This window comes from Phalacrocorax carbo, chromosome 8, assembly GCF_963921805.1.
Source record: "Phalacrocorax carbo chromosome 8, bPhaCar2.1, whole genome shotgun sequence".
NCBI classification, from domain to species: domain Eukaryota; kingdom Metazoa; phylum Chordata; class Aves; order Suliformes; family Phalacrocoracidae; genus Phalacrocorax; species Phalacrocorax carbo.
Window position 1 is genome coordinate 4459002 of NC_087520.1, and position 18306 is coordinate 4477307.

The following is an 18306-nucleotide window of genomic DNA, read 5'->3' on the forward strand; positions in this document are numbered from 1 at the left end:
TCTAGTGAAAATGTTAATTTTGCTGTATAGTGTATTAAGGCTGGAGGCTCAGTGCCCTGCTCAGTCAGCAAGGTCAGCTCAGGATTTCATTAGGCTTTGCATGGCGAAGTGGGGGCTTGACTGGGACCTTCCCTTTTCAAATATGAGGCGTTGATAACTGGGTTAAAACCTAGGATTTTAAGCAAGTGAAGCTTAGGTAGAAGCGTTTCTTTTTCACAGGCAGCCAACTTCATGACAAAAATTTAAAAAAATTGGTCAAAACTGGAAAACCCTGGGGATTTTTTGTGAAATGTTTCTATTTTCAGTATAAGCAAATGTTTTTTTCACAGAAAACTCAGTTGTATCAACTCTCCATCAATGTCTGGTTGCTGTCTGCCCCTGCGGGTTTGGGCTGTATATTTATATGGATGTGCTGATGTTTCATTCACAGCAAAATTAAAGTGGCTTCTGGGCAAGGTGAGTGGCACACAGCACATTAAGCACTTCTCACAGATGTAGAAAGCATCTTCCTGTAGTTTCTCAGAAAAAACAAATCTGTTCGCTGATGACACCATGCTGGGAGGAGGGGCTGATACACCAGAAGGCCGTGCTGCCATTGAGCGAGACCTGGCCAGGCTGGAGAGCTGGGCCCAGGGGAGCCTCAGGGAATTCAACAAGAGCAAGTGCCAGGTCCTGCCCCAGGGGAGGAACAGCCCCCCGCACCAGCACAGGCTGGGGGGGACCTGCTGGAGAGCGGCTCTGCTGAGAGGCCCTGGGGGTGCTGGGGGGCAGCGAGGTGACCCTGAGCCAGCACCGGGCCCTTGGGGCCAAGGGGGCCAGCGGTGTCCTGGGGTGCATGGAAAGGAGTGAGGCCAGCAGGGCGAGGGGGGTTCTCCTCCCCCTCTGCTCTGCCCCAGTGAGGCCACAGCTGCAGGGCTGCGGCCAGTTCTGGGCCCTCCAGTTTAAGAAGGGCAGGGAACTGCTCGAGCAAGGCCAGCGCAGAGCTGCCAAGGTGATCAGGGGCTGGAGCATCTCCCTTGTGAGGAAAGGCTGAGAGACCTGGGCTTGTTCAGCCTGGAGAAGGGAAGACTGAGGGAGGATTTCATCAATGCCTAAAAATATCTAAAGGGTGGGTGTCAGGAGGATGGGACTAGGCTCTTTTCAGTGGTGCCCAACGGCAGGCCAAGGGACAACGGGCACAAGGTGGAACACGGGAAGCTCCCCCTGAACATGAGGCCAAACCCCTTCCCTGTGCGGGTGCCAGAGCAGGGGCACAGGCTGCCCAGGGAGGCTGTGGGGTCCCTTCCCTGGAGACATTTACCCCCCGCCTGGACGCGGCCCTGTGCCCCTGCTCTGGGGGTGCCTGCTCCAGCAGGGGTGGGACGGGGTGATCTCCAGAGGGCCCTTCCAACCCCCACCAGTCTGGGACTCTGTGATTCTGTCAGAATGTCCACAGGTCCCACTGAAGCAGCTTCCCTGCTTACCTGAGGCTGCAGTTGTGTTAGTAAATACATGAGCCTGCAGCACTTGTAGAGCACTTTAGCCCTTGAGACTCCCAGTAGCATGTTGGTAGTGTTGGCCTGAAAAGCCCTGTCCTGTTACAAGAGCTTGTTGTCCCGGGAAAGTCTTCAGCTGATTTACTAATGGAAAGAAATGCCTCACTTGGACAAAAAGAAACCTGAGTGTGCCAAGGCAATCCTGAAGCAGGAGTCTGGGGAAAAGGAATGAGTTACTTCATTAATGTTGGTTTATGTTTTTGGTCATGGGCCCCAGGAAAGACTTGGGTTTCAGCTTTATACAGTTTTTTTCCCTCCAGCTGCCATAAAAAAGCAGAACCTAGCCCAAATGCTGTGACAACACCAAAGAAATTCAAAGCAATTTGTAGTGAAGCACTCTTTTAATAATGTGATTTTTCAGTTGCAAGCAAAGGGAAATTTCTGACTTATTGAAGAAATCTTCGTGTTTGGCTGCGAAGAGAGCAGAGAAGTCCAAGATGAGTGAGCTGCAGCACGGCTCGCTGCCGTGCCACTGAGCATCGAGGATCTACCACCTCCCAGCCTCTCGTCCATTCCCCACTGCTTCAGCCTTCATCTACGAGTGCAGTGATGTGCAAGACACGGTGACAGCTTTAAAGCATGTGTTACACCTTTCCCTGAGTCTGTTCATGTTCGTATAACCACCAGCGTTTTGTTCATGGACGCTTTTTAGGTGGAGCAATGGTTTGGGGCTCAGTGGCTTCCACTTCACCGGTGTGACTACCTATGCGCAAGCAATTTATTGAATACACAAGTGAGGGGCTGGAGGCCTTGCCCCTGATCTGCAGCTGCCCGTTTACAGATTGGAAGTAGGATCTGTTAAGTCACAGTTCTGGATATGGACATGGGACGTAATTCCTTGGTAGACCCTTTGCATGGGCAGCAGGACACTTGATTTTCTCTCCTTTCTTGATGGGGCCGCTGTACTTGACGGGTTTGATGTAAAGCATCTTAATGCAGAATCCTGTTAACAGGAGAGAGAAGAGGGGAAAACTGTTGCTCCTATGAAAGGGTTTAAAAGCCTGGGAAAGTCACAGTGTTCAGCAGTGAAATACAAACGACAACAAAATGCTAAGAGATTTGGCAACAGAAAAAGTTACAGAAAATGCTGTGGTGATCCTATAGCATCAAGAAGGGAGAACAGGAAAAGAAATAACATGGAGCAGGGTGGGGAAGGAGATTTGGGTGGGTAAAACTGCATGAGCATCTCAGAGGTTGTTCCTCTAATTATCAAAAATGCAAAGGGATCAGCTTCATCCTTTGACTTTTTTAATAGAAGTGAAATGCTGTAATCCTTTCAATCAATTTTCCTGCATTATCAGAACGTGGATTTCAAAGTTACAGTTTTCACTTCGATTCACATGCAAGCACGCTGCAGTTTGGGTTGGGTCCATGATTTTTGGCTCAGTTTAACACTCTATAAATGAATCAGAGCATTTTGCAATCAGGCTTTGCAAGACGCACGTCTTTCAGCTCTGCTACCTGATCCTGAAAGCTGGACTCCACTGCCGATGGCACTGCCATTTCCATAGGACCTGGCTCGTTTGTGGATCCTCCCTGCGAAGGGTGTGGACACCACCGAGCCATCCTCGCACACCACATCCACCCCCCTGTGCTTCCTCCCTCCTCCTCTGAAGAAGAACAAGGCAGGTTATCACGTGGCAGAGTGCCTTGCCAGCTAGAAACCCTCCTCTTGCCCATTTTTTCATGCTTATTTCTCTTTTAAGAAAGTTTCAAGCACAGCCATCTCCAGTCATCGCAGCCCAGGACCTGGGGTCGTTGCATCCACCGCAGCCCTGGGCGTCGCAGCCTCTGATTTTGTTTGCAGGTTGACCCGAGCAGATTTCTGCCCATTGTGCTGCAGCAGCTACAAAAGAAGAGAAGAAGAAAGAAAACAAGAAGAAAGAACAGAAGATGAAACCCACGAAGCAGAAAGGGGATTTCCCACCCCATGTTGTTTAACCAATAGCAAGGCTCCTTTGGACTTTGCTGTAACCACGGATCAGGCTTCAGGGAACTAGAAAGTTGTTCATCTTTTAATGCAAGTTAATTTTAGGGATGCAATGAAACAGCATTTTTGGTTTTTTTATGCTTTGTCAAATGATGTTTGAGCCACTTTGAAGCAAAAATGCAGAACAAATAGGTCTGGAGGGGATGTCATGGAGCAGCCCACTCCTCTCCCATTGCCCCAGCTGCATTCACATGCCAGTCATGGGGCTGGAGCTACCAGATGTCTCTGCCTAGAAGGTGACCTGAGCCACCTGGGATCTTGGGATACTGAACCGTAACTGTAAACACAGGGCTGAGAGAGACCCACCAGGTCCATTCCTATTCCCTAATGTGGGATCCAATCAAAAATAAAAGCTGTCATCCAGCTTTTAATAAATGCCTTTGCTATCTCTCAGTGTTTCTGCATTACTGTTCCAAAGGAGCAGCCAGTAGGGTAACATCCTCATGTTTTTTCTTCCAGACTCCAGCCATCATGACGCACATCCATGCTGATCCTACAGCCCCAGTGATGTCTGGGAGAGGGGAAATGCTTACAGAGGGAAGGGAGGAAAGGCAACCCCTGCCTTGGTACCTTCTACAAGCCTCTAACAGCCCAGTTCCCCCCACCAAAACTACGAGGGTTTCCCAAGGGATGCTCTTGGCGCTACCTATGGAGAACAGGGATGGTCTGGCAAGAAGCAATGAACTGAGGGTTATTCACGTGTGTGAACAGCTCGGCAGGCACCGTCCCCATTGGGCTCTGGGAGTATATGTGAACAGGGAGAATGATGTGCTGGCACCGAAGGTCCGGTGCTAAAAGGGTGCAGGAAGTCTCTAATGCCTTTCTTGAGCAAAACAGCCCTTTGTTCTAGGTAGTCTTCATTTATTTTAATGAATTTTATATTCTTTGTGAAATCAAATGTGATGACATTAACACAGGAACATCTCTGGAATGGCTGATCTTTAAGTAAAAGGCTTTTAAGAAAACATGCATGCTGTTACTAATTGATATGCCTCAGCCAGTTCTTTCTAATTCAGTGTTGTTACTCCAACAAAATTTTGCCACAACTCGTTACCATCTCTAAGAAGGATTTTTCCATGGAGGTTTCTATGCAATGTGAGAGGGGTTATTTTCAAAAGCAAAAAAAATGGCTGAGAAGAAATAATTTCCTCAATCTTTACAGATACACTACATTAAAAAAAAAAAATAAAGGAGAAAGAAAAAGAAGGCAGGTTACAATAAGCAATGTTTAACAGAATCCAGCTAACTCACCACTGGAGATCGCAGTTGGGAGGAGGACTGCTGGGGCTGCGCATTTTCAAGTGCCTTGAGAGCTCTGCTTTCAAAATGAAAGGTCTAAAATACTTTGCTTTCTATTTATACACCCCAACCAAGGCTGTATCCAAATTTTTCCAGCCAATCAGAAAATTTATGTGGCCTCAGTTATTTGCCTGCAGATTCAGGCCAACAGCAAGAACTGACAGCAGCCCTCGAATTGTACCACCAGCCTGGCTAATTGGTGGCGTAGAGGCTCCAAACTATTTAGCAATAGCAGCTACATGGCTTTGTTTGCTTTTGCTTACAATGAAACCGTGAATATTAAACCCAAATTTTAAGGACCATCTGTAACTATTTCTCTTCATTCCCGCCTGTTGCACAATCCTGAAGTTTAGCAAGATAACTTGGGTGGAGAAAGGAAAAAGAGTTCAAATGAACCTAAAATAATATCTGGATACCTTGCCCTCCCACCATGGCTATTGCTTCACGGAAGGAAGTTCTGTGCCACGCATCACACCCAACCTCGTGCTGGAAAAACCTGATTAGGCAACCTGTGAAATGAGACCCTCGCCCCCCATTTTTATTCGCCAGCTTCATTAATGCATCCCAGATATTGCCATGTTGCTGGCGATGAACCTTCAGCATTAACAGTGGGAGAGACACATGTTTATGATCTTTACTGTGCCCGAATGGAAAATGTTAGAAAGCCTATAATATTGTGGCTGAGCAAAAATACAGGAAATTGAAGAAGACGAGAACGCTGGAGCACAAACAAGGCCACCTCGACTGTTGTTTCTGGGAAGGGAGGGAATGTGATGCCCTGGCTTACGGCCAAGAGCTGGAAGTTGTTTGTCTTTTCAGCATTTTGGCCCGGTCTGTGCAACAGGAGCCACTGACCGTTTTGCTTCTTTGTGCAATAAAACCCAGAAGCCCCGTTTAGATACAGCTTTGGGTCAGGGCTCTCGGCCGGGATGCTGTGCCCTTGCTGTCCCTCTTTCGTGGCACCAGAGAGGTGAAGACTGGCCTTACATCCAGAATCTGAACCAAGAGCAGTTTGGCCGCACAGGATACAAACCCATCTTTGCTGGCGATGGAAACATCAGCTGCTGGTGGGTGCCACTGGGCAGAAGCTGTATTTCATGGGAGAAGGAGGGGAACCCATCAGGATGTCTTCAAGACACACGTGCTGCCTTCCATTTTCCCCTTCTCCCAGTGAAGTGTCATCCAACTATGTCACTTAGGTCTGTCACAAGTAACAGTGACAGGGTGACAGCTTGGCTTGGACAGAGCCAACACCTGAACCCAGCTGAAGCCTGGCTGGGGATGTTTCTGTTCCAGACAACCCACTGCAAATGGGCAAGATGAGGAGGAGGGGGAAAATTGATTTGACAGTAACATTTTGAAACAACATGTTTAGACAGAGTGTGTAGGACAAAAAATGACAGTGCCAAGCTCTCTGTGCAATGCTTCTCATGCCCAGGGCTCAGCGAAACCAATCCGGATGAAACTGCATTATCTTAAATTCATTTTGTTAATTACTAATTTTCTTAGCGATCTATCAATTGAGATCAAAGAGGAGAAAAGAATGAGTGAAATAATTCTGTGCACTTCCTCAGAAGCTCAGAAAATGAGCTTTTTTCTCCTAGTTCTGTTACTAATAAATAACCTGAAGGCCATATACTTCCTCAGTTTCAAGTTGCGGGCTCAGTTTAGTGCAGCAGAGGCGAACGGACCATGGTGAGATGCAACAGGAATACCCACCAGCTTCAAGGGCATTCTTCAAAAACAGCAGTAAGGTCTCCTGGCCATCGGCCCATGCCACCTCTGATCCTGCCCTGACTCCTGAGAGCAGCCACCACAGCTCACTCCTGTTCGTGCCCTAAATTAGCAGTGTCACCAATGCACTGGACCATGTAGACTGTAGAAAATGTGTGTTTGCTTTTGTGTTGCACTGGGAAATTTGGCTTAAGGGCTTTTTAGAAATTTGGATTCCCAGGTTGGATATTGGTTTCTTTGGGGTCTTTTAATAAACCACTGCCTTGCTGCCTCTGGTGTGGGGAGGACAGGAAGACCACTAAGGTCTGCAAGGCTTGACTCCCTGCGCCCCTCCGTGACATTTTTTGGCTTAGCTTTGATTTTGTTAACTGAATTGAAATGTTTTTACAGAGCTAATTGAGTGAATTAAACATGGTAAAGACTAATTATTTGCTGACATTTTACATTATACGCTGAGATAAAGATCAGGAAGGCAAAGAGTGATTAATACAGATTTTGAGCGAACGGTGCAAGAGTAGCAGATGCTTCGCTCGCCTCCTCTGCACCCCCCACACTACATTTCATGGGGGTTGTGGCCTTGTTCTGCATCGGAACAACATTCCAAGGACTGAAGCACTCCACATAACCTACCAATTTCTTCACATTTTGCTTGTTGCCAGCTGCAGCCAAAGTTTTTGTTTTGGTTTGGTTTTTTCTTTTCTTTGCAGAAAAACCTGTTGCAGAAAGGTGGCAGCGATTGGCAGTTACTTGACTTTGCATTGACGGCAGGTGTGTGAAAGAGTTGAAGCAGGACAAGGGGTGCAAAACTAAGGGCGGATGCAGGCAATGAAGGGCTCCTTGGGGAGGAGATGGGGAAGCCATGTGGGAGGTAAGTGAGGCAGGACAGGGATTTTCCTCATCTTGCATGGTGCTGTGAGCCACTAAGGAATGGAGGTTAAAATATGTGTGGGGGAAAGGCAATGCTCTTTAGCAGTAGCTGCAGAGCCTAGGTATGTATGCCTGGAGGGGGAAAAAAAAACCCAAACACTGCAGCTTTGTAGGCTTCGCAGGACACCCTGGGGTTTCTGAAAGCCCACTGTGCTGTGTTTGGGGGTAACACTGGGGGAGGTGGGTGTCTTGCTTGCAAAAGGATGAATAAGCAGCAAAATGGTAAAATGCTCATACGCAAGTAAGCACCACAGCGCAATCAAATTAAATGTAGTTTGAATAAGATAAAATTTAAAAGACAATGACATTAAATCCTAGCTCCAAACCCCATCAAACTCACTAAAAGCAATTTCCAAAATTGTAACCATGCTGGGATCTAATAAAGTTTTCATTAAAGAGGAAGTGCTTGACTCAGCTTGTCACTTAGCAATATGAGGGGTTTTTTTGCCCTTGTTATGGAAGAGATGCAAATAGCTGTAATAGTTTCCTTTCTATTTTACCAAGTGCCAAGCATGATGAGTTTGTTGGCAGTGCTCTAAAGGGAGTGAATTTTCAGCCCGACTAACTTATGCTAAAAATGCTCTTTGTTCCTCCCTCCCACCCCTTCAATTTTGAGCTTTTGATAACACAGGTAATGTGAAGCTCAGAGCCTGCTCTGATTTTTGCTTTACTGGAAATACCCAACAGACAGGAGCCTTCTCTTTTTCTTCAGTTTATCGCTTAGTACAATCTGAAGCACCTAAATAGGCTTAAAAGACCTTCAGATTAAAATAGAATGAAACCCCTGGGTATGGGTAGGTTGCAGTAAAGAGGAGATGGCAGTTCGGTTACCTAAATGTCAGGTTTTTGAAATATCCAGATTTTGCAAGATTCTAGTTCAGTTTCTAGGGAAGCGAGCCCCACGGCATGGTACTACAGATGTCTATTATTGGAGTCTTATTTTTCTTCTTTTTTTTTTTTTTTTTTTTGATCGTGGCAAATGCCACACACGAGCTGCTCAAGGAGGTGTCAGGCTGTGATCCCATGTGCCAGCACACTTTGCTCTTGCTGTGCTGGGTCGTGTTGCCCAGGTTTCCCAGAGACTGCCAAGTGCATTAGGGAGGGCCTGAATTAGTCAAAAAGCTGTCTGTGTGGATAACAACTTATTGCCCCTGTTAAGTATGCTTAGAAGAAAAAAATTAGGAGAACAGGGCTTTGTAGAGAGTACTCTGGTGTCCAATAGCAGCTGTTTCATCTTCCTCCCCTTCTCTGGTAACGTCTTGGACCTTTAAAGAAATAGGAACTAGTTTACCACCAAAAAGTCTTTTTTTAATTATTTTTTTTTAAGAGGCAAGATTTTTGTTGTTAGCATGTAATGCATTCCTGAAATGCAGCATCCAGCTGGTGTAATGGGCACTGAGGGAAAGGATAGTAATGAAACCCAATTTAACTAATGAGTGTAATTTAGAGAGAGACTTTATTGCAGTTTCACAGGAAACAGTTTAGAAACATTCAGCCTGTGGAAAAGAAGGGTTTTGTGGTTCCTCAAAAAGCCTTGCTTCAATCTGTAGAAACACGTAGTGGTTTTTTATTAGTTAATGTGAGCAACTGAAAATGCTGTGTGCAATCGTGAAAATGCACTTGTCTCTCCAGCGCTTCCCTAGCTGAGGGGGAGCTGCCTCTGGGCTGTCCTGCGAGATGCCCCTCTGAGCCCAGGGGAGGTGCAGCTTCATAGAATCCTAGAATGGTTTGGGTTGGAAGGGGCCTTTAGAGGCCATCTAGTCCAACCCCCTGCAGTGAGCAGGGACATCTTCAGCTAGACCAGGTTGCTCAGAGCCCCGTCCAACCTGACCTTGGTGTTTCCAGGGATGGGGCATCTGCCACCTCTCTGGGCAACCTGGGCCAGGGTTTCACCACCCTCATAGTAAAATACTTTTTCCTTATACCCAATCTAAACCTACCTTCCTTTAGTTTAAAACCATCACCCCTTGTCCTGTCACAACAGGCCTTGATGAAGAGGTCACCCCCATCATTCCTACAGTCCCCCTTCAAGCCCTGAAAGGCCACAATAAGGTCTCCACGGAGCCTTCTCTTCTCCAGGCTGAACAACCCCAGCTCTCCCAGCCCGGCCTCGCAGCAGAGGGGCTCCAGCCCTCGGAGCATTTCTGTGCCCCCTCTGGCCCCGCTCCAACAGCTCCATGTCCCTCCTGTGCTGAGGAGCCCAGAGCTGGCCGCAGCGCTGCAGGGGGGTCTCACAGAGCGGGGCAGAGGGGCAGGACCCCCTCCCTCGCCCTGCTGGCTGCGCTGCTGGGGATGCAGCCCAGGGGATGGTTGGCCTTCTGGGCTGCAAGTTTATGAGGCTTTACACCCAGTATTTAATTTAGTCTATCATTAGCTTTAAACCCCACAGTTTACTGTGCACAGCTGCCTGTTGACTCTTGCAGAAAGAAATTTCTCAGGGGTCCTGGGTCCCCGTCAGCGTGGCAGGGTGCAGTGGGATGAGCTGCACAGCCTCATGTCCCTTCCTCCCCTCTGTGGTGCATCAGCCCCTCGTGTCCCAGGGTAATGGTGACCCTCTGTGTATCCTCCATTGGTGGCCTTGTGTCTGCTCTTGTCCTGTTGCTGGATTTGGGACTATTTTGGTTTTTTTTTCCTTCCAAAAAACCTATTGAGCAAGAGCTCATCTTGAGACAGCTGGGCTAATCCAGGAGAAGGCTGCGGAAACCAAGTGTTTGGTTTTGGTCCAACAGGCTTCGGACACCTGAGAAGCAGGGAAGGGCAGCGCTTATCCTCTAGAGCATAAAGGTGTTCATGAGATGAACTGGACTGTGCAGGGGAGGGTGAAAATGGCTGGGCTGTCGCTGCCCTCTGATGGAAAGCAGGCGAATACAGTCCTGCTGAGCAGCCCACCCTTATCTCCCTGGATCTTTACACCTGCACATATAGATAGAGAAGAAATGTCTGTGGGTATATACATTTGCCACCTGTACTGCTCCTTCTCTGATTAAGGGAAGGCCAGCCCCAGTGCTGGGGTTTAGGGGGATGCTCACCAGCATCTACCCACTGGGACAAACTGGCTGTCAGATACACCATGATCCTTTTTTCTTTCTTTTTCTGCTTTGCATGTGCAACTCTTCCCATGCCTATGAGGTGAGGAAGGTGTGTGTAGTGCAGAACGAGTCCCCTGCCCCCTCCGGGGATATGTTCTTTATCTGACATTAAATGCTGACCTGGTGGCTGCTGCTAAAAGAGGTTTGTGGGCAGAAATGGAAATGTTGCTTTGCTCTTCCTTCATTGAACATCTACATGCTCCCACACCTCCTGCCATCCAGGGCTGTGCTCCAGCACCTTTGCTTTCATTTGGATGAAGGAAGACAGACATTTGTCTCACAACAAATAGTTTAATTCAAAATCCCCAACCAGGTTTTGTGGTGCCCGAGATCCCAAATCTCCCCTGTCCAGGTACCCCAGCCTCCCGGGTCAGCTCACAAGCAACTTCTCACTACTCTGGCAGTAGCAGCACGGAGAACTGCAATATACTGGGCATTTAAATATGAAAGCATGTAAAGTTGACTGTAAGAATAAATGATACAGCAGTTGTGGTGATTGTTACTCTTTCATGTTCAGCAGATTTTCTTTTACACTTTAAGAGGAGCTGTTGTTGGATTTTTATAAAGCTGCAGACAGAAAATACGGTGCAGGAGTTGAGGCTGGTTTTGCTGATAGGCGAAGGCAGGTGCTGCCTGTCCCCCTCACCTTTGGGCTGGCAGAGCCCTGCCCTTTCAAAAACAAAGACTGTGAGAATGGCCCCTTGGCAGGTCTCTGAACAGAAACCATATAATTATAAACTACTGCCTAGCCTAAAGTACTGCTAAGTGTTTAAGCTATCGTATTTCCACGGCTCATTCAAGGGTATTTTTAGTGTTAGTGGAAAAAGTTGCTGACTCTAGGTCAAGTAATCCCTCCCAAAGCCTATGGTCCTGACTTGGGAAAATTAACCATTTGCTTAAATGTTTGTCAAGGTGAAGCATCTCTGCCTTCCTCTGCCCAAGCCTTTCCATGGAAGAGGATTGGGCCTGGAACACAGATATGGAGAAGGAGGACTGCCTTACATTAATATTCAAAGGAGAAAAGCCTGCTGCTGCTAAAATGTAGGTATCTAAATGTAATTTCTCTGACATACTTCCACTGCACATACCTGCTTTTGCCAGAGTGGCGGCAAGCAGCGAAGGAGCTGCTTCCATAGGCAGTGCCTTGGCCAAGGCTGCTCATGGCTCATGAATCCAGCTGTGCTGCAGAGCTGGCTCAAGTGCTTTAGTTCATTTTTAACACAAGCCCCTTGGTAATGATGGGAAGACGTTAAACCGTTGCTCACCCGGCGAAGAAAAAAATCAGAAGCTGGAAGTTTGTGTGGTCCCTATTATCCTGTTTGTGACTGGTGATTTTATTGCCCCATGGTCATGGCTGATGATCCTCATCACACCACCCTGGTTCCTCGTGCTCAGGGCTGTGTGAATGAGACCTGTGCATAGGGTGAGCGATCTGGTGGGCTGGACCCACAGCAGGGAGACCACGTTGGCCAGCACCATGGGCGGAGGGCTTAGCCTGCTTTTTCATAGGTGTCATGGAGGAGCAAACTTCCAGCGGACATCTCAGGATGGTGGTTGTGTGATGGAGGAGAGGTCTTCCGCATGCAGCCAAGCAGGGGACCAGCTGGAGGGTTCGCTGTTGGCAGCGGAGGGGAGTGGTGCCAGCAGACTGGAGGTTGGTGCTGATGACTTGAAGCATGTAGGAGATGGCCAGACTGTGGGCGTGCTGCGAAGAGCCTTGAGATGGAGATGAGCAGCATGTTTGGCGTGACAGAGGGGGAGCCATGGAGAGAGGAGTGATGTGGTTACATTGACAAGCCAGAAAATGAGCCCAGGCTCCTCTGAGTGTGGAGGCATCCTACCTTGGAGCCAGAAACACTGAAGCCAGAGTGGACTAATGAAATCACCCAAATTAATTCTAGTTTAAACTAGAAAAATCATCCAATTTAATTTAAATAATGCCCATGAGTATCCAGCAGTAACTCTTTCTTCCAGGCAACTAACCTCAGACTTGAGGACATGGGCACGCCCAGGGTCCCTCTTGCCGCATTTGAGGTGACATAACTGCTTTGTGATACCTTAAATGCCACTTCCAGCGGTATCAGCCCCCCGCTGCTGAACATGTACTTCAGGTTAGATAACTATGCTGCACTATTAAGAGAGGGTTTGTAAATAACTCCTCCTTGCACCATTAAACCCACAGTTCATTCCCTGCCCTTGTATTTTATCACTTGGGTTGCTGATAACTTTCCTGGAGGGCTTCTCTCAGAAAACAGTCTTTCCTGCTATGCATTTCCTTCTGTTGGCGCATGAGGGTTAATTAAAACCTCCCTAGGCTTTGTTGCTTTGATGCAATGGGGGCTAGGGAAGCTTCTTCCTTTTAAGAAACAATCACGTGTCTGCAGGTAGTCTGCATGCTCCTGCAGCTCTGATAAGAAATTCCTACTTGTTTGCAAAGTCGTTCTTGGACAGAAAGATTTGGTTTAATCAGTCATATTGTGAAATGGGGGAGACCTGTGGCTCTGGAAAACCTCACGGACTAGTTTGTTATGGAAAAACCAGAGCGCTTTATCTCAGGCCATGGTTATCCAGCTCAGGAGCTGGATGTTGCCTCCCAGTTTTGCCCCGTTGCCCCTCAGACGTAAACCACGGCCACCCCAAGAGATGTGGGATGAGTCCAGCTTGCACCTGGGCCGTTTAGGCTGGCTGGTGGGTGCTTCTTGGGCAGTGAGGGGTGCTTGGCCTTTCTCTGATGTTTCTGACCCAAATGTGCCCAGACCAGGAGCGCTGGATACATCTCCCCTCTTTGCTCCTGCAAGGCTGTCCCCTGAGCCAGCCTCAACAATGCTTACGCTAAAAGATGCTTAATTTGAATTACTGCTGGAAGCAAACTTAGCTGCCCATCCACTCCTAGTCGTGGCCGATGCTGGGTTTATCACAGTTTGCACCACTGGTCACCTCTAACTGGGATGAGAGCTGCTTTGCGCCTTGTTGTGGTTTCGTCTGCGCTGTGCAGCTGGAAAGACATCTTCAGGAAAAATTCACTTCTCTCATAGAGGACAACATAGAAGGTGTGGAGCCTGCCTATAAAGGACTCCTCTCAGCAGTGTCCGGCAGAGGGTGCAGTGGCTTTTCGTGTCTGCACAGCTGGTTTTCAGGGAAAGGATGTCTTCACCCCTCACCTCTGTTAATTCTTTTTTATTTTTAAAAAAGGGAAAAAGAGATTGCAGGGGCCTTTTTCGGTCTGAAAACTGACATTATTTAATGCCCATATCGAAAACAATCTCTACTTGATATTAGAGAAAAGTATAGCAGTCTTATAGTTCAACACTCTGATATTCAACTATGTGAAACATTTGGCAAAAGGCAACAGACGTCAGGTTTATAAGAGTTTTTTATATTTAATTCTACATGCTTGTATGAAGGCTTTAACTATCAAATTGTGTTTGGGTTGTTAAAATTTTGTGCTGCTTTTTGGTGTGTGCTGTTCCCAGCGTTTGTAGCAAGGGCGGGATAACGCTTGCCCTGCATTACGAGTTCTCAGCGCCAGGGATGTCACAGGAGAGCGATACCTGGCAGATCATTTGTGTCTTTATATTCTTTCTTTTAAAATGCAAATACTGTGCAAAATTAGCTGTCTGTAAAATCAAGTACAAAACCTCTCTCTGCGCTCAATGGCTGCTCCGTCCATGTTTGTATGGGCTAACATGAGCTTTTTCTCCTGGAATAACAGGCTTTAAAAACTGCCCACACAATACACACAGCTGGGAAGGAGGAACCTGATACCACAATTATGAAGCCCTCCTTTGTAGGACTGGGTTCAGAAGTCTCTTGGTTGTGATCCTTATATCAACCAGTCATGAATAATTTTTCTCTGCCCCTAAGGGTCGGCCAAACAGCACTGGAGAGTTGCCAGGGATCAAGCAGTTGCTTTGGCTATCAAAGTCTGCTTTGACGCTTTTTTTAAAAAATAAAATAAAAAAAAGAGAAAAACCCCAAACACTGGTCCTGCGAAAAGCCAGCAGGTGTTTTGCCCCTGCTCGGGCAGGAGCAGTGCTGGCGTGAGCTGGGCAGCCTCGCTACCTGCTTGCCGAGGCACGCTGCTGCCTTTGTACGCCGGCGCCTGGTGAGAAGTGGTAGAGGATAATTTCACTAGATTACAGACCAGGGCTTGATGCTGAAGGCTGAGTTGATCAAGGCCTTGTTATTCTCATAGCAGTGGGCTTTTGTGCTGAGTTCACCCACTGGCGAGCAGTGCGACATGAGTGCCAAGTCTCCAGAAGGTTCCCAACCCCTTTGCAGTGGTATGGGGATTTATTTATTTTATATTGCCAGTTATGATTGACAGAAATTGGCATGGGGATAATGAGGACTGCTGCAAAAATGATCTGAGGGTTTTCAAAATCTGATTTTTGCAAAGATCCAGCATGTAAACTGTACATCTCAAATGGGATCGGGCTTTTGTGGTCTCTTTAAGACCTGGAACATTGCAACTCTGTGCAGCCTAATTGGATTCAGCCTCCTAATTCAAGTCTATATTCTCTTCATAATGAGCTACAGATCTTACAAAGATTATTGACGGGATATCAGTGAGTGTGTTGGGAGTAACGTGCCAAATTTATTCCTCTTACAAAGGAAGAGAGAGCCAAGAGCTCGGCAATGTTGTGTGCGCTGGCTGCACCCCGGCGGAGCACCCCTCATTGCCTCGGCTGCTCTAACAGCCCTGTTCATTAATCTAATGAGGGCCAAAAAGTGATCCGATTCCTGCAGGAACTGCACTGAGCAATTCAGCTCCCATAGTCAGACCTGCCGCTCCCACTGACATCTTAAGGCCATGCCATGGACCTCAGGTCTGGGTACAGCCTGGGACCACATGCTCTCCCACTCACAGCTGTGTGATTTATCTATTTAGTTTGAGCTGTCTCTAGACATCGCTAAAGGGCTTGCTAATGAGTTTGAAAAGCCTAGTATTTTTCTAAAAGGAGAAAATTCCCTCATTTAAATGTGACACTTCTTTGTGTGCATATGTGCCAACATGATCCTTATTGTTACACCAGGACTTGGACAACTTCCACCGAACCTGGTCAGATGTGTTGGGCTCAGACGATCTGGCTGCAAGAGACACAAATTCAGCAACTCCGTGACGTTGTTCTCCTGGTAGAAAGAGAATATGAATCATTTCTGCTTCCTCCTTTCCTTCCCAAGGAATGGGCTGAGACATTGGGTGAACTTCCCACATCTCTGAAAGAGGAAACCAGCCAGATGCTGGTCAGTATTCCTGCTTCCCTATTATTTGTGCTGTGAGTCAAAGCTGACCCAATAGGAGGTGGCAGTATTTTCATTCTTGATGATCATTCCTCTGTAGAAAGGCTGTGAGCCCTCCTTTTGCTGTTCAGGATGTCCCAGAAAGCTGTGGCAGAGCAGTATGGAGGAACCTGTAGGTTCTCTGTAGGAAGATGGCGTCAAAGCAGGTTGGGATGAATTGATGGCGAGGGCAAGAGGAGGTAATTTCACTCATTTCTCAAAATAAATACCGGTTTTCCTTCTTCCTTGCCTCCCACAACCCCTTGGCTCAGGGTGGATCTGTGGTGGTTGAGTGTCTCGGCAACTCTTTCAGCAAATGCTCCATAGGATGCTCTGCATGGTTGGAGCTCCAGTGGTGCTTCTCACAGGAGAAGGAACCAAAAAGAGTGTGAAGGACCCTGAGAAACTTTCCTGTGAGATCTCTTACAGCCTTGAGGAAACTGAAAATCTTATTCAGACATTGGGGGGAACAGGAGGGGAGTTGCTGGGGCTCTTCTGCAATGAACCAGAGGTGAGAGCTTGCCTCTGGCAAAAGGCTGCCTGCTGCTCGGCCCTGGTGATAAAAAGTCCTGAATAACCTTCAGCCAACTCTTGCTGGTAATTAATAGGTGAGTAACTAGTACTCGTAGGTTGGAGCCTATAGCGGGTATTTCCCTAATGACCAAAGCCAGCCGAAGCCGTGGCATGCAAGCGCGCCGACTGAGCTGCATCCTGTGCTCTCCATCCCTTCAGGGAAGGAAGCCTTGCTCCACCAGCTCGCCATCCTTCCTAGCAAAAGGTTCAAATCCTAACTTAACTGTATATATTTTCTTCAAAAATGATGAAGCAATGTTTTCCTACTGAAATTTTATTCCATCCCTCCCTGCAAGCAAGCCTTCAGTTTCATTCTCTTTGGAAAACGTACATCTTGTTTCAGCTCTGTCTCTGTCCTGGTCTCAATCTTTTGCATTTGCAGTTAATTTCCTACTTCAAAGAAAAACAGAGAAGTCTTTGATTTACTAGATTGGCTAAATTCAATATCTTTCCCAGAAACAGTGGCTCAGTGTTTCCTAACAATAAGTTCAAACGTTTGAATGATATAATTTCCTCACTTCTGACACTCATCAAAATCAGCATATTGTATCCAATTTGGTCTCCTTCATATCCCTGTGGCAAGCTTAGCATAAATTTTATCCACTTTAAACAATCGTTGTGTTTGCCACACGGTGTCCTAAAGCTGCAAGGTCTGATTCGTGATATGAATAACATGCACAGTTGGACACCTACATTAAGTATGTATGATGAGATCACTTCCAGTAAAATCTCGAAATGCAGTAATGTGAAAAACATCTGGTTGTTGTGCATTTGATTTAAAGTTGGAAGTCCTGGACAAAGGGACTATACATTTATTAATGAGTTGTGTGCTTTATGGAGGTTTCCATGTAATTTACTCATTAGACTTCAAAAGCAGGAAATTATACCACCTCTTGATTGAAATTAGCTTATTAGACATCAAAAGTAGGAAAATATATGACCTCTTGGTGAAAATTAATTATTGCATAGGGGTTTTTTTTTTAAAGTCTGAACTTAACATAGCAATTCCCTCCTGTGAACCCACCACCGATGCAATACTTGTGTGCGTGTGTTTAGGCACGTGTGTGCCAAAAATGAAATGGGGAAAAAGATTTGGGAGTTGACCGCATCAAGCCATGCTGATTCTTTAGCTGGAGGTGCTGGTGCATGTAGAGTGGGTAAGGCCAGAAGAGGGGATCCAGGGGGTCCCGCAGCACAGTCCTGTGGCCCACGCCAGATGTCTAAAGCCGTATGGGGTGGCTATGTGATGTCTCTTCCCCAGAGCAAGGAGAAGCAAGGATGAAACACCATCCCTCCCATCATCCCTCACCTGAGTTAGTCCCTGCCATCACCTTTGTGCCCTGGCAGAGCCCGGCAGCGGCCGGCACGGGGCCTGGCTGCAGCCCACTGCTCCAGGCTGTCGTGCGGGAACGGCTCGGTGTCTGCAGCTCCCCAGCAAAAATGTACAGTATGTTTGAGGCGTATCAGTACTGAGCTGTGGTAACCATGGAAATCTGTCTGTTTAGCAAATTGTAGAGAGGAAAATTCAACAGAGATGGCCAAGGGGATGAATTAGAACTGTCCCTTGGCAAGCGCAGCATAGAAACTGGTGGGTTTTTTTCTTTTTTCCTTTTTTTTTTTAAAAAAAAGCATGTACGCATGTGAAATTTCTAATTTTTCATTCATCGCTGTCTGATCTGAGACGTGGAAAATATTTGCAGGGGCGTTGCAATGTCTCCCACATCTTGTTTGCGGTTCCGCCTCGCGCTATGGAGACGGGCTCTCGGTGCTCTGCGGGCACTGCTGTGGAGAGGTGTCCTTCGCCACCTCTGTCGCACAGAAATGGGCTCTTGGCACGCAGAGGGGCTGAGGGTGTGTGACCCCTTCGTTTGCCCAT

General features: G+C 47.2%; 1 protein-coding gene across 1 annotated transcript; it reads right to left on the reverse strand.

Moving 5' to 3' along the window:
- Nucleotides 1–2239: 2239 nt before the first annotated feature.
- On the reverse strand, nucleotides 2240–5256 carry LOC104043312 (leukocyte cell-derived chemotaxin-2-like). Its single transcript, XM_009502908.2, is given in 6 exon segments — nucleotides 2240–2406; nucleotides 2408–2478; nucleotides 2997–3145; nucleotides 3285–3381; nucleotides 4777–4812; nucleotides 5241–5256. Coding segments are annotated over 6 exon segments (465 nt in total). The 3' UTR covers nucleotides 2240–2310.
- Nucleotides 5257–18306: the final 13050 nt, after the last annotated feature.